General features: G+C 51.1%; 1 protein-coding gene across 5 annotated transcripts in view; it reads right to left on the reverse strand.

Moving 5' to 3' along the window:
* MCOLN3 (mucolipin TRP cation channel 3) overlaps window positions 1–16,745 on the reverse strand; it is a 49,643-nt gene that overhangs the window by 9,018 nt on the left and 23,880 nt on the right. For all 5 annotated transcript variants that reach the window (XM_083157881.1, XM_083157879.1, XM_083157880.1 and 2 more), the window contains 2 exons: window positions 9,374–9,486; window positions 8,227–8,376 (listed from right to left, as the gene is read on the reverse strand). In XM_083157881.1, coding sequence (XP_083014007.1) covers window positions 8,227–8,376; window positions 9,374–9,486 — 263 coding nt within the window. The remainder of the gene's footprint in view (window positions 1–8,226; window positions 8,377–9,373; window positions 9,487–16,745) is intronic.

Below are 16,745 nucleotides of genomic sequence, written 5' to 3' on the forward strand. Positions count from 1 at the left end.
GGGAAAGACAGATGGTGCAGATGAATTAGAACAGACTCGCACAGATGGGGAAAGACAGATGGTGCAGATTAATTAGTACAGACTGGCACAGATGGGGAAAGACAGATGGTGCAGATGAATTAGTACAGACTAGCACAGATGGGAGACACAGCAGTAGGTTTGGGGAAGACAGAGCAGCATGGAAGGGTATAGTGGAAGTAAGTATAGATGTATAGACCATAGATGGGGCATTAGCAAATAACCAAAATGTTTGATGGAGTGTGCACAAGGTGGGAATGTTGCGGTGCCCGAATAAGATGGGTGTGGGCACTGAGTGCGGTGGGTGCACCACATAACTGCTCAGACCTTCAGTTGCATAGACTGCATGTGTGTATTCCAATGAGCACACAAATCTGTGAATTAGCAGCTCCACCATTGTGTGAGTGACAGCAATCTCACTCTGTGAGAGTGCTGAATCTGCACTTACCCACAGGCTGTGATGGCATACCATATCTGTATTGCGCAAGGAACACGTCCATTAAGGCGTCAGCCTTAATGATCGTAATTTCATTGCTTTTTGGAGTTTGTGTGGAAGAGTTACAACAGGTTTCTGAAATGTCAGATCATGTGTAAGAAGCCTTAATGGGACACGTGAAACCATAAGGTTTTTTGTCTATGGAATTTCATCGGGTTTTTTTTTCCATTTATTTTTTTAACTGTAAATTTTCACCGTAAGAATAAACATTGGATTTTTTCAATGTTCAATGAAAATTATCTTATAACATCACTGTATTGTGCAAAATGCAATAAATATTTGTATTTACCAAACAGAATTTTTATACTTTTAACTTGGGTCAAACTACTTTTGAAAAAAATAAACAGATAAATTCCAATTTGTTATGCTTTTGTCTTCATATTTTACTGGGATTGGGATTCAGTTGGCATTCTTATTAAATAGGGACTGTATTGGGGCAACACACAGGGTAAAGGGGTGACACATAGGGTGCAGTGGGGAGCAGCAATGCATAGTGTACAGAGGAATGTAGGTGTACAGGGTGCAGGAGATAAACATGAAATTAGAGTAAAAATTCACAGTTACATGCGTGTCACACACCCCCACAGACCCTGCATGTGTCGCCCCTACAGTCTCCTGCACCCTGTATGTCACCCCCCTACAGTCCCCTGCACCGTGTGTCACGCCCCCCACAGTCTTCTGTGTCCTGTGTGTTGCTTCCTCTCACAGTTCCCTGCACTCTGCATGACTGCAAGGTCCCCTGTGTGTCACCCCCTATAGTCTGCTTCACCTCATGCTTGCCTACAACCCACAAATCGGGTCCCCCTCCTGGCCCCCTGGCAGCCCCCACTCTACCCTTCTCCGCGGTATAAAATCCTAAAATTTGGGGGGTCCGTGGGGAGGGGGTGGGGCTAAAATTTTGCATCATTTTAGCCCCTCTCTCAATCCATGAACCCGTGAATTAACACGGCTGGCTGTTATGGGGCGGGGCTTGGTGACGTCAGCCTCGTCCTGCCAAATTTCAAATCAGTACGTCCAATCACTTTTGAAGTGTAGCCCCTCAAACACCATGTCCCCATCTCGAAAGTTCCCTGTGGGAGAATTCCGGTTGTTCGATTCAGCCTTAATATAAGGGCACAACCGTGTATAATAAATGCAGTCATTTAAGCTGCTGTGAAATTGAAGGATCTCATATTTGTGTTATTTATATCTTATGTATTTATAGAACAAAGTGAAAACCATTTTGTTAGAGATGGATTTCGAGAGCTGATTTGATCTGTGACACCTGACTCAGTCGCACACAGATATACAAGTGTCTTATATCACATTATGCAGCACAGTCTCCTTGTGCGGCTTAGTCACAGCGCATTGTGATTAAGGTGCTATTTTCATAAAACCAGAAGAAGCGATAAAGACACTGTGACCTGACGCAAGTAGATTCTCTCACGTGATCCGGCGCTGGGAGGGAATGCTTGGTGCGGCTCCAGTGTATGAGGACACATCTGTGACATATGGCATAGGTGTAATTGTGTCCCCATTACTAGAGCAGTCAGTGCGGGGTAACAGGTCCTGTAATGGGCACAGAACTGCTGAGAGCAGTTAATAGAGGAGATTGTGATGGTAATGAGGAATATGAGCGGGCTGCGGGCCGCTATTAGAGCACGTGGCGGAGGTTATCCCGTATAGTAATGGGTTATATGGAGGATAGCAGCAGGTGGTAGATGCAGACAGGGACGGTAAAAGGACTCATGAAAACCTCATTTAGCACGAGCAGGACAGGGAATCAGGTACCATTAGGGATACCAGCTAATGAGCCAGTCATGCAGGAACCAGAAGTGATAGGACAAACAGGAGACGAGCTACGTGTGCAATAAATGCTGCTTCTACTGTAGAACTGATCCGCTGCACTGGCTTCAGAATTATCTCTAGCTGAACGGAATAACGCTGAAAGGATCGGTGTCCGGATCTCTGACACCGTGTGTTGTCCCCGGCTACGGACTGCCTGACACTTATAGGATAAGAGAATCAGAAAGGGAGAGATTTGCTAAGAAATGTTCAGTTTTTAAAGCAGCAATCATTTACACTGCAACATCAAACTGGTTTTACAGTGTAAATGATTGCCGCTTTAAGATTACTTACCAAATCTCTCACTTTCTGATTCTCTCATCCTTTTGAATTTCCCCCCATATTTTAGATATTGTCTCACCACCTCGCGGCACAGTCCTTGCCCCATCCCTCCCCACATACGCCTCTGCCTGAGGCAGCGGCATTGTGCAATGTAAGCACAGGGACCGCGCCATCGGGGGAATTGCAGGATGGATTGGTTATAAAGTGGAAGTAACCAGGTTATGTCCTTATGAATTCCTACGCTGAGGACAAATCTGTCATCTGCTCGGCTGTGTGTGGCCATACAATAGTGTATTGTGAGATGGGACATTGTGTCCAGTAATGCAGCTAATGGGCTGGGATTACATCTATTAATCCCTTACGCTGTTACATCAATAACAGACATTTATCTGTAGCAGAAGGAAGTTCAGGTTCCAAGCACATATTCCCTGCTAGGAGTAAGGCATTTGCGTGATGTTACCAAACCCCGACATGTATCATCTCAGGCAGGAACCGTTACGGTAAAATAAATGTTCAGTGTTTGACGTTAATGTAACTCTACGTTTCCTGGCCACTCTTATACTGTACAAGCAGCTGATATTCCCTCTGCAATGGAGAACGGGGGCATGAAGGAAACTGCACTGCTGTGTGATATTCCCCCTGCAATGGAGAACGGGGGCATGAAGGGAACTGCACTGCTGTGTGATATTCCTTCTGCAATGGAGAACGGGGGCATGAAGGAAACTGCACTGCTGTGTGATATTCCTTCTGCAATGGAGAACGGGGGCATGAAGGAAACTGCACTGCTGTGTGATATTCCCTCTGCAATGGAGAACGGGGGCATGAAGGAAACTGCACTGCTGTGTGATATTCCCCCTGCAATGGAGAACGGGGGCATGAAGGAAACTGCACTGCTGTGTGATATTCCCTCTGCAATGGAGAACGGGGGCATGAAGGAAACTGCACTGCTGTGTGGGCTTCACCCACAATATGGCCCTTATTCGGATCTGATCGCAGTACAAATGTGTTCTCAAAATGGGCAAAACCATGTGCACTGCAGGTGGGGCAGATGTAACAGGTGCAGAGAGAATTAAATTTGGGTGAGTTATTTTGTTTCTGTGCAGGGTAAATACCGGCTGCATTATTTTTACACTGCAATTTAGATTTCAGTTCCAACACACCTCGCCCAAATGTAACTCTCTCTGCACATGTTACACTCAGTCATATTCCTATTCTTGATGCGAATAAATACGGCAACGGACGTATTTTTGCTGGAATACGATTCGTAATTAGGGCAAATTTACTGATCTGCCGTATTTACAGATCTGTATTTGGCCGAGAGCGTAGCCAGTCGTATTCTGGCTGACTCGTATTTACAGATCTGTATTTGGCCGACAGCGTAGCCAGTCGTATTCTGTCTGACTCGTATTTACAGATCTGTATTTGGCCGATAGCGTAGCAGCTAGTCGTCTTCTGTCTGACTCGTATTTACAGATCTGTAATTGGCCGATAGCGTAGCCAGTCGTATTCTGTCTGACTCGTATTTACAGATCTGTATTTGGCCGACAGCGTAGCCAGTCGTCTTCTGTCTGACTCGTATTTACAGATCTGTAATTGGCCGATAGCGTAGCCAGTCGTATTCTGTCTGACTCGTATTTACAGATCTGTATTTGGCCGATAGCGTAGCCAGTCGTATTCTGTCTGACTCGTATTTACAGATCTGTAATTGGCCGACAGCGTAGCCAGTCGTATTCTGTCTGACTCGTATTTACAGATCTGTATTTGGCCGACAGCGTAGCCAGTCGTATTCTGTCTGACTCGTATTTACAGATCTGTAATTGGCCGACAGCGTAGCCAGTCGTATTCTGGCTGACTCGTATTTACAGATCTGTATTTGGCTGACAGCGTAGCCAGTCGTATTCTGTCTGACTCGTATTTACAGATCTGTAATTGGCCGATAGCGTAGCCAGTCGTATTCTGTCTGACTCGTATTTACAGATCTGTAATTGGCCGACAGCGTAGCCAGTCGTATTCTGTCTGACTCGTATTTACAGATCTGTAATTGGCCGACAGCGTAGCCAGTCGTATTCTGTCTGACTCGTATTTACAGATCTGTATTTGGCCGACAGCGTAGCCAGTCGTATTCTGGCTGCCTCGTATTTACAGATCTGTATTTGGCTGACAGCGTAGCCAGTCGTATTCTGGCTGCCTCGTATTTACAGATCTGTAATTGGCCGATAGCGTAGCCAGTCGTATTCTGTCTGACTCGTATTTACAGATCTGTAATTGGCCGACAGCGTAGCCAGTCGTATTCTGTCTGACTCGTATTTACAGATCTGTAATTGGCCGATAGCGTAGCCAGTCGTATTCTGTCTGACTCGTATTTACAGATCTGTAATTGGCCGACAGCGTAGCCAGTCGTATTCTGTCTGACTCGTATTTACAGATCTGTAATTGGCCGACAGCGTAGCCAGTCGTATTCTGTCTGACTCGTATTTACAGATCTGTATTTGGCCGACAGCGTAGCCAGTCGTATTCTGGCTGCCTCGTATTTACAGATCTGTATTTGGCCGACAGCGTAGCCAGTCGTATTCTGGCTGCCTCGTATTTACAGATCTGTAATTGGCCGACAGCGTAGCCAGTCGTATTCTGTCTGACTCGTATTTACAGATCTGTAATTGGCCGATAGCGTAGCCAGTCGTATTCTGTCTGACTCGTATTTACAGATCTGTATTTGGCCGACAGCGTAGCCAGTCGTATTCTGTCTGACTCGTATTTACAGATCTGTATTTGGCCGACAGCGTAGCCAGTCGTATTCTGTCTGACTCGTATTTACAGATTTGTATTTGGCCGACAGCGTAGCCAGTCGTATTCTGTCTGACTCGTATTTACAGATCTGTATTTGGCCGACAGCGTAGCCAGTCGTATTCTGTCTGACTCGTATTTACAGATCTGTAATTGGCCGACAGCGTAGCCAGTCGTATTCTGTCTGACTCGTATTTACAGATCTGTAATTGGCCGACAGCGTAGCCAGTCGTATTCTGTCTGACTCGTATTTACAGATCTGTATTTGGCCGACAGCGTAGCCAGTCGTATTCTGGCTGCCTCGTATTTACAGATCTGTATTTGGCTGACAGCGTAGCCAGTCGTATTCTGTCTGACTCGTATTTACAGATTTGTATTTGGCCGACAGCGTAGCCAGTCGTATTCTGTCTGACTCGTATTTACAGATCTGTATTTGGCCGACAGCGTAGCCAGTCGTATTCTGTCTGACTCGTATTTACAGATCTGTATTTGGCTGACAGCGTAGCCAGTCGTATTCTGTCTGACTCGTATTTACAGATCTGTATTTGGCCGATAGCGTAGCCCATGGGTCTTCAAACTGTGGCCCTCCAGATGTTGTGAAACTACAAATCCCAGCATGCCTTGCCACAGTTTTAACACTCCCTTATAGCAAAACTGTGGCAAGGCATGCTGGGATTTGTAGTTTCACAACATCTGGAGGGCCGCAGTTTGAAGACCCATGGCGTAGCTAGTCGTCTTCTGTCTGACTCGTATTTACAGATCTGTAATTGGCCGATAGCGTAGCCAGTCGTATTCTGTCTGACTCGTATTTACAGATCTGTATTTGGCCGATAGCGTAGCCAGTCGTATTCTGTCTGACTCGTATTTACAGATCTGTAATTGGCCGACAGCGTAGCCAGTCGTATTCTGTCTGACTCGTATTTACAGATCTGTATTTGGCCGACAGCGTAGCCAGTCGTATTCTGTCTGACTCGTATTTACAGATCTGTAATTGGCCGACAGCGTAGCCAGTCGTATTCTGGCTGACTCGTATTTACAGATCTGTATTTGGCCGACAGCGTAGCCAGTCGTATTCTGTCTGACTCGTATTTACAGATCTGTAATTGGCCGATAGCGTAGCCAGTCGTATTCTGTCTGACTCGTATTTACAGATCTGTATTTGGCCGACAGCGTAGCCAGTCGTATTCTGGCTGCCTCGTATTTACAGATCTGTATTTGGCTGACAGCGTAGCCAGTCGTATTCTGGCTGCCTCGTATTTACAGATCTGTAATTGGCCGACAGCGTAGCCAGTCGTATTCTGTCTGACTCGTATTTACAGATCTGTATTTGGCCGACAGCGTAGCCAGTCGTATTCTGTCTGACTCGTATTTACAGATCTGTATTTGGCCGACAGCGTAGCCAGTCGTATTCTGTCTGACTCGTATTTACAGATTTGTATTTGGCCGACAGCGTAGCCAGTCGTATTCTGTCTGACTCGTATTTACAGATCTGTAATTGGTCGACAGCGTAGCCAGTCGTATTCTGTCTGACTCGTATTTACAGATCTGTATTTGGCCGACAGCGTAGCCAGTCGTATTCTGTCTGACTCGTATTTACAGATCTGTATTTGGCCGACAGCGTAGCCAGTCGTATTCTGTCTGACTCGTATTTACAGATCTGTATTTGGCCGACAGCGTAGCCAGTCGTATTCTGGCTGCCTCGTATTTACAGATTTGTATTTGGCCGACAGCGTAGCCAGTCGTATTCTGTCTGACTCGTATTTACAGATCTGTATTTGGCCGACAGCGTAGCCAGTCGTATTCTGGCTGACTCTTATTTAGCGCCCATATATACGGCCTCTAAATGCGAATACGAGTCGGCAGCCTGCACGGATCCGTCACACCTGGTCCTGGTTTAAAAAAATTAGGGTACATAAGTTGTTGGGTTTCCCCATATTTTTTTTAAATCAGCACCAGGCCCAATCCTAGTTCACCAAGTACGGGGGGACAAAACGAGTAGGGGACTTGTAATGTAGTGCCCGAAGCGTGGCGAGCGGACGCGGATTACTTTACATGTATTCTGCGTCCGCTCGCCACGCTTCGGGCTCGGTGGCTCGATGCGCTCGCTGCACTATATAAAATCAACTCCATGTGTAGTTGGATAGTGGGGGTATGAAATCACCCATGGGTGACTATACAATTAAAAATCTGGTCTTTACAATGAAAAATCACATTGCATTGCATTGCATGCCTTAAGTAGTGCGATGCGATGCAATACAATGAAAAAATCGGGCGCCCAGATATTACACAAGTACCAGATAATGTATGGAATCTGATGGGTTGCTATGGGAAACATCCCATCTTAGTAAATATTTCCCCACAGAATGTCTGCAGTGGTCACAGACGCACACACACACACACACGCACACACGCACACACAGACACACACACACACACACACACAGACGCACCTTCTTCTTATACAGCTCTGTTATGTACAGTATAATAATGTAATACACAATCCATCACACGCACACAGACACGCACACACTCAGACACGCACGCACACACACATATTCCTATTCCCGAGAGGAGTGTGAGGTTTCTTGGTGGGATTGGGGAGACGGGCTGGGACAGGGTTGCCGGCTATGATTATATAATGATGGGGTATATAATCCACCATGTGCCCGGCTGTTAACCACCAGCTCAGTACAAACCTCCGCAGACTCATGTCAGCACATACTAAATCCTAAGTCTGAGCACCTGTATGAATAACCCCTGGTTGCCATTGGCAATACGGCAACACACCGCTTACAGTAGGTATTTATCATTCTCCCACACACCTTTGCCTGGATCTCCATCTTCAGAACAGAGCCCACTATGGATAATACATCGCTGACAATTATCAGGATATACCAGCCGTTGACGAACTCCATTCGGTCTGACCAGGGGACGTCCTTGGAGAATCGCTGCTGGATAAAGCCGACGTATTCCTTAAAGGAAATGAAGATATACAGTAGGGTTAGGTGACAAGTACCACGTCCTATTCCTGTGCCCCTCGCCCTCCTGGCACAATGCCAGCGGAGACAGATTATGTAGCATTCTATTAGTATAATGCCATAGCGCTCACCCCATACAGCAGTTACCCCGTCCTATTCCTGCGCCCCTCGCCCTCCTGGCACAATGCCAGCGGAGACAGATTATGTAGCATTCTATTAGTATACAGCCATAGCGCTCACCCCATACAGCAGTTACCCCGTCCTATTCCTGTGCCCCTCGCCCTCCTGGCACAATGCCCGCGGAGACAGCGCTCACCCCATACAGCAGTTACCCCGTTCCTGTCCCCCTCACCCTCCTGGCACAATGCCAGCGGAGACAGCGCTCACCCCATACAGCGCATTGCAGCTCTTGGTCCGTACATGACCTGTAATTGGCTGCTCTGTTTCAGAGTTATGTGGCAAAACATCTGCCAGCCAATCACAATGGATCACACACTGAGCTATTTCAAAATGTGACAGTTGGTGAACTCTACCTGTGCACCTGCTGGGTGGTCTGGAAACTGTGACAGTTATGTGCAGCCACCCACTAAGCAACGACACTACGGGATATTGACTCCTAAGAGGTAAGGAGGGTATGAACCAGGCACATCTGGTTTACTTATATTAGTCTTAATTATGTTGATTGGAATTCCAGTGACTATAGACAGACACCTCAAATTCCAGTGAATATTGGTATTATTTCAGTGATGGTCTGAACTGGCGGGAAACTGGTTGATGACCACAATCTGCCAATGTGGTAACTGATGCCGTCATTGGTTGTGCCCCTATGATGTCACCATTGCGCCTGATCACTACCCCGCCAGGCCAGACCAGGACTTATGTGACTGGGTTAGAACAAAGCAGAATGTTGTGGGCAGAGTTGAGCCTGGAATGGACTGATTTGGGCACACAGAACCACGCTCCAAAAATAAGGGTACAGCGGGGGGCTTACCCTTTGGAGATGAATCCCTCTCACCACTGAGCGTATGCAGAGGGTAATGGACGATATACAGATCAGGATGACGACGGCATCAAAGATCATCATGTAGTGAGTGTTCTTCTGTACTGTAATCACAGACACAAAGCACTTACTGCGGAGTCAGAGATATCCACACAGCTGACATCTACACTGTATGGGAGGCGGCTGGGGTGTATGTGAGGGAGATGGCTGGGGTGTATGTGGGTGTATGTGTGTGTGAGGGAGATGGCTGGGGTGTATGTGGGTGTGTGAGAGGGAGGCGGCTGTGGTGTATGTGGGTGTGTGTGAGGGGGAGGTGGCTGGGGTATATGTGTGTGAGAGGGGGAGGTGGCTGTGGTGTATGTGGGTGTGTGAGGGGGAGGTGGCTGGGGTATATGTGTGTGTGAGGGAGATGGCTGGGGTGTATGTGGGTGTGTGAGAGGGAGGCGGCTGTGGTGTATGTGGGTGTGTGTGAGGGGGAGGTGGCTGGGGTATATGTGTGTGAGAGGGGGAGGTGGCTGTGGTGTATGTGGGTGTGTGAGGGGGAGGTGGCTGGGGTATATGTGTGTGTGAGGGAGATGGCTGGGGTGTATGTGGGTGTGTGAGAGGGAGGCGGCTGTGGTGTATGTGGGTGTGTGTGAGGGGGGGGTGGCTGGGGTATATGTGTGTGAGAGGGGGAGGTGGCTGGGGTGTATGTGGGTGTGTGAGGGGGAGGTGGCTGGGGTATATGTGTGTGTGAGGGAGATGGCTGGGGTGTATGTGGGTGTGTGAGAGGGACGCGGCTGTGGTGTATGTGGGTGTGTGTGAGGGGGAGGTGGCTGGGGTATATGTGTGTGAGAGGGGGAGGTGGCTGTGGTGTATGTGGGTGTGTGAGGGGGAGGTGGCTGGGGTATATGTGTGTGTGAGGGAGATGGCTGGGGTGTATGTGGGTGTGTGAGAGGGAGGCGGCTGTGGTGTATGTGGGTGTGTGTGAGGGGGAGGTGGCTGGGGTATATGTGTGTGAGAGGGGGAGGTGGCTGTGGTGTATGTGGGTGTGTGAGGGGGAGGTGGCTGGGGTATATGTGTGTGTGAGGGAGATGGCTGGGGTGTATGTGGGTGTGTGAGAGGGAGGCGGCTGTGGTGTATGTGGGTGTGTGTGAGGGGGAGGTGGCTGGGGTATATGTGTGTGAGAGGGGGAGGTGGCTGTGGTGTATGTGGGTGTGTGAGGGGGAGGTGGCTGGGGTATATGTGTGTGTGAGGGAGATGGCTGGGGTGTATGTGGGTGTGTGAGAGGGAGGCGGCTGTGGTGTATGTGGGTGTGTGTGAGGGGGAGGTGGCTGGGGTATATGTGTGTGAGAGGGGGAGGTGGCTGTGGTGTATGTGGGTGTGTGAGAGGGGGAGGTGGCTGTGGTGTATGTGGGTGTGTGAGGGGGAGGTGGCTGAGGTATATGTGTGTGAGAGGGAGGAGGCTGGGGTATATGTGTGTGAGAGGTAGGTGGCTGTGGTTTATGTGGGTGTGTGAGAGGGGGAGGTGGCAGTGGTGTATGTGGGTGTGTGAGAGGGGGAGGTGGCTGTGGTGTATGTGGGTGTGTGAGAGGGAGGCGGCTGTGGTGTATTTGGGTGTGTGTGAGGGGGAGGTGGCTGGGGTATATGTGTGTGAGAGGGGGAGGTGGCTGTGGTGTATGTGGGTGTGTGAGAGGGGGAGGTGGCTGTGGTGTATGTGGGTGTGTGAGGGGGAGGTGGCTGGGGTATATGTGTGTGAGAGGGAGGAGGCTGGGGTATATGTGTGTGAGAGGTAGGTGGCTGTGGTTTATGTGGGTGTGTGAGAGGGGGAGGTGGCAGTGGTGTATGTGGGTGTGTGAGAGGGGGAGGTGGCTGTGGTGTATGTGGGTGTGTGAGAGGGAGGCGGCTGTGGTGTATGTGGGTGTGTGTGAGGGGGAGGTGGCTGGGGTATATGTGTGTGTGAGGGGGAGGTGGCTGGGGTATATGTGTGTGCGAGGGGGAGGTGGCTGGGGTATATGTGTGAGAGGGGGAGGTGGCTGGGGTATATGTGTGATAGTGGGAGGTGGCTGGGGTATATGTGTGTGTGAGGGAGATGGCTGGGGTGTATGTGGGTGTGTGAAAGGGAGGCGGCTGTGGTGTATGTGGGTGTTTGTGAGGGGGAGGTGGCTGGGGTATATGTGTGTGAGAGGGGGAGGTGGCTGTGGTGTATGTGGGTGTGTGAGGGGGAGGTGGCTGGGGTATATGTGTGTGTGAGGGAGATGGCTGGGATGTATGTGGGTGTGTGAGAGGGAGGCGGCTGTGGTGTATGTGGGTGTGTGTGAGGGGGAGGTGGCTGGGGTATATGTGTGTGAGAGGGGGAGGTGGCTGTGGTGTATGTGGGTGTGTGAGAGGGGGAGGTGGCTGTGGTGTATGTGGGTGTGTGAGGGGGAGGTGGCTGGGGTATATGTGTGTGAGAGGGAGGAGGCTGGGGTATATGTGTGTGAGAGGTAGGTGGCTGTGGTTTATGTGGGTGTGTGAGAGGGGGAGGTGGCAGTGGTGTATGTGGGTGTGTGAGAGGGGGAAGTGGCTGTGGTGTATGTGGGTGTGTGAGAGGGAGGCGGCTGTGGTGTATGTGGGTGTGTGTGAGGGGGAGGTGGCTGGGGTATATGTGTGTGAGAGGGGGAGGTGGCTGTGGTGTATGTGGGTGTGTGAGAGGGGGAGGTGGCTGTGGTGTATGTGGGTGTGTGAGGGGGAGGTGGCTGGGGTATATGTGTGTGAGAGGGAGGAGGCTGGGGTATATGTGTGTGAGAGGTAGGTGGCTGTGGTTTATGTGGGTGTGTGAGAGGGGGAGGTGGCAGTGGTGTATGTGGGTGTGTGAGAGGGGGAGGTGGCTGTGGTGTATGTGGGTGTGTGAGAGGGAGGCGGCTGTGGTGTATGTGGGAGTGTGTGAGGGGGAGGTGGCTGGGGTATATGTGTGTGTGAGGGGGAGGTGGCTGGGGTATATGTGTGTGTGAGGGGGAGGTGGCTGGGGTATATGTGTGTGTGAGGGGGAGGTGGCTGGGGTATATGTGTGAGAGGGGGAGGTGGCTGGGGTATATGTGTGATAGTGGGAGGTGGTTGTGGTGTATGTGGGTGTGTAAGAGGGAGGCGGCTGTGGTGTATGTGGGTGTGTGTAAGGGGGAGGTGGCTGGGGTATATGTGTGTGAGAGGGAGGCGGCTGTGGTGTATGTGGGTGTGTGTGAGGGGGAGGTGGCTGGGGTATATGTGTGTGAGGGGGAGGTGGCTGGGGTATGTGAGGGGGAGGTGGCTGGGGTATATGTGTGAGAGGGGGAGGTGGCTGGGGTATATGTGTGAGAGGGGGAGGTGGCTGTGGTGTATGTGGGTATGTGTAAGGGGGAGGTGACTGGGGTATATGTGTGTGAGGGGGAGGCGGCAGGGGTATATGTGTGTGTGAGAGGGAGGCGGCTGGGGTATATGTGTGTGTGAGGGGGAGGTGGCTGGGGTATATGTGTGAGAGGGGGAGGTTGCTGGGGTATATGTGTGAGAGGGGGAGGTGGCTGGGGAATATGTGTGAGAGGGGGAGGTGGCTGTGGTGTATGTGGGTGTGTGTAAGGGGGAGGTGACTGGGGTATATGTGTGTGAGGGGGAGGCGGCAGGGGTATATGTGTGTGTGAGAGGGAGGCGGCTGGGGTATATGTGTGTGTGAGAGGGAGGCGGCTGGGGTATATGTGTGTGTGTGTGTGTGTGTGTGTGTGTGTGTGAGGGAGGTGACTGGGGTATATGTGTGTGAGGGGGAGGTGGCTGGGGTATATGTGTGTGTGTGAGGGGGAGGTGGCTGGGGTATATGTGTGTGTGAGGGGGAGGCGGCTGGGGTATATGTGTGTGTGAGGGGGAGGCGGCTGGGGTATATGTGTGTGTGAGGGGGAGGCGGCTGGGGTATATGTGTGTGTGAGGGAGGCGGCTGGGGTGTGTGTGTGTGTGAGGGAGGTGACTGGGGTATATGTGTGTGAGGGAGGTGACTGGGGTATATGTGTGTGAGGGGGAGGTGACTGGGGTATATGTGTGTGTGTGAGGGCGAGGCGGCTGGGGTATATGTGTGTGTGAGAGGGAGGCGGCTGGGGTATATGTGTGTGTGAGGGAGGCGGCTGGGGTATATGTGTGTGTGTGAGGGGGAGGTGGCTGGGGTGTATGTGTGTGAGGGGGAGGTGGCTGGGCACCGCTGACAACCCGGCAATTTAGACTCCTGCGCACCACTGACAACCCGGCAATTTAGACGCTAAAGCGTCTAAATCCAGAGACTCCCTGCAAACCGCTAAGATGGGGGCATCTAAATTTAGACGCTAAAGCCTCTAAATGTAGTAGTGTCTAGGGGTACACTATTAAACCTGTTCACAATGACAGTAGTCGACGTACCAGCTGTGGACCTTGTTAATTCCACTATCCACGCCAACCCGAAGCGTGGCGAGTGTTGCGAGCCCGCGAGAGGCAGCGGTACACGTCCTACCACCTTTTCATACCCCCACTATCCACGTGGAGTTGATTTTATAAAGTGTGGCGAGCGGACGGGGATAACTTAACAGGTATCTGCGTCCCCTCGTGGGCTTCACAGGTATCCGCAGCATACACTCTATACGGCCTATCAGCACGGACACAGTGACACAGGCAGCGGCGTTACTCTCTATACGGCCTATCAGCACGGACACAGTGACACAGGCAGCGGCGTTACTCTCTATACGGCCTATCAGCACGGACACCGTGACACAGGCAGCAGCGTTACACTCTATACGGCCTATCAGCACGGACACAGTGACACAGGCAGCGATGTTACTCTCTATACGGCCTATCAGCACGGACACAGTGACACAGGCAGCGGTGTTACTCTCTATATGGCCTATCACCACGGACATAGTGACACAGGCAGCTGTGTTACTCTCTATACGGCCTATCAGCACGGACACAGTGACACAGGCAGCGGCGTTACTCTCTATACGGCCTATCACCACGGACACAGTGACACAGGCAGCGGTGTTACTCTCTATACGGCCTATCAGCACGGACACAGTGACACAGGCAGCGGTGTTACTCTCTATACGGCCTATCAGCGCGGACACAGTGACACAGGCAGCGGTGTTACTCTCTATACGGCCTATCAGCACGGACACAGAGACACAGGCAGCAGCGTTACTCTCTATACGACCTATCAGCACGGACACAGTGACACAGGCAGCTGTGTTACTCTCTATACGGCCTATCAGCGCGGACACAGTGACACAGGCAGTGGTATTACTCTCTATACGGCCTATCAGCACGGACACAGTGACACAGGCAGCGGCGTTACTCTCTATACGGCCTATCAGCACGGACACAGTGACACAGGCAGCGGTGTTACTCTCTGTATGGCCTATCAGCACGGACACAGTGACACAGGCAGCGGTGTTACTCTCAATACGGCCTATCAGCACGGACACAGTGACACAGGCAGCGGCGTTACTCTCTATACGGCCTATCAGCACGGACACAGTGACACAGGCAGCGGTGTTACTCTCTATACGGCCTATCAGCACGGACACAGTGACACAGGCAGCGGTGTTACTCTCTATACGGCCTATCAGCACGGACACAGTGACACAGGCAGCGGTGTTACTCTCTATACGGCCTATCAGCATGGACACAGTGACACAGGCAGCGGTGTTACTCTCTATACGGCCTATCAGCACGGACACAGTGACACAGGCAGCGGTGTTACTCTCTATACGGCCTATCAGCATGGACACAGTGACACAGGCAGCAGTGTTACTCTCTATACGGCCTATCAGCACGGACACAGTGACATAGGCAGCGGTGTTACTCTCTATACGGCCTATCAGCACGGACACAGTGACACAGGCAGCGGTATTACTCTCTATACGGCATATCAGCACGGACACAGTGACACAGGCAGCGGTGTTACTCTCTATACGGCCTATCAGCACGGACACAGTGACACATGCAGCGGTGTTACTCTCTATACGGCCTATCAGCACGGACACAGTGATACAGGCAGCAGCGTTACTCTCTATATGGCCTATCAGCACGGACACAGTGACACAGACAGCGGTGTTACTCTCTATACGGCCTATCAGCGCGGACACAGTGACACAGGCAGCGGCGTTACTCTCTATACGGCCTATCAGCATGGACACAGTGACACAGGCAGCGGCGTTACTCTCTATACGACCTACAGTATCAGCACGGACACAGTGACACAGGCAGCGGTGTTACTCTCTATACGGCCTATCAGCAGGGACACAGTGACACAGGCAGCAGCGTTACTCTCTATACGGCCTATCAGCGTGGACACAGTGACACAGGCAGCGGTGTTACTCTCTATACGGCCTATCAGCATGGACACAGTGACACAGGCAGCAATGTTACTCTCTATACGGCCTATCAGCACAGACACAGTGACATAGGCAGCGGTGTTACTCTCTATATGGCCTATCAGCGTGGACACAGTGACACAGGCAGCGGTGTTACTCTCTATACGGCCTATCAGCACGGACACAGTGACACAGGCAGCAGTGTTACTCTCTGTATGACCTATCAGCGCGGACACAGTGACACAGGCAGCGGCGTTACTCTCTATACGGCCTATCAGCACGGACACAGTGACACAGGCAGCAGTGTTACTCTCTGTATGACCTATCAGCGCGGACACAGTGACACAGGCAGCGGCGTTACTCTCTATACGGCCTATCAGCACGAACACAGTGACACAGGCAGCGGCGTTACTCTCTGTATGACCTATCAGCGCGGACACAGTGACACAGGCAGCAGTGTTACTCTCTGTATGACCTATCAGCGCGGACACAGTGACACAGGCAGCGGCGTTACTCTCTATACGGCCTATCAGCACGGACACAGTGACACAGGCAGCGGCGTTACTCTCTGTATGACCTATCAGCACAGACACAGTGACACAGGCAGCGATGTTACTCTCTGTATGACCTATCAGCGCGGACACAGTGACACAGGCAGCGGCGTTACTCTCTATACGGCCTATCAGCACGGACACAGTGACACAGGCAGCGGCGTTACTCTCTGTATGACCTATCAGCGCGGACACAGTGACACAGGCAGCGGCGTTACTCTCTGTATGACCTATCAGCGCGGACACAGTGACACAGGCCGCGGTGTTACTCTCTATACAACACATCAGCGTGGACACAGTGACACAGGCAGCAGTGTTACTCTCTATACGGCCTATCAGCACGGACACAGTGACACAGGCAGCGGCGTTACTCTCTATACGGCCTATCAGCACGGACACAGTGACACAGGCAGCGGCGTTACTCTCTGTATGACCTATCAGCGCGGACACAGTGACACAGGCAGCGGCGTTACTCTCTGTATGACCTATCAGCGC

This window comes from Crinia signifera, chromosome 8 (genome assembly GCF_055691185.1).
Source record: "Crinia signifera chromosome 8, ASM5569118v1, whole genome shotgun sequence".
Lineage (NCBI taxonomy): Eukaryota > Metazoa > Chordata > Amphibia > Anura > Myobatrachidae > Crinia > Crinia signifera.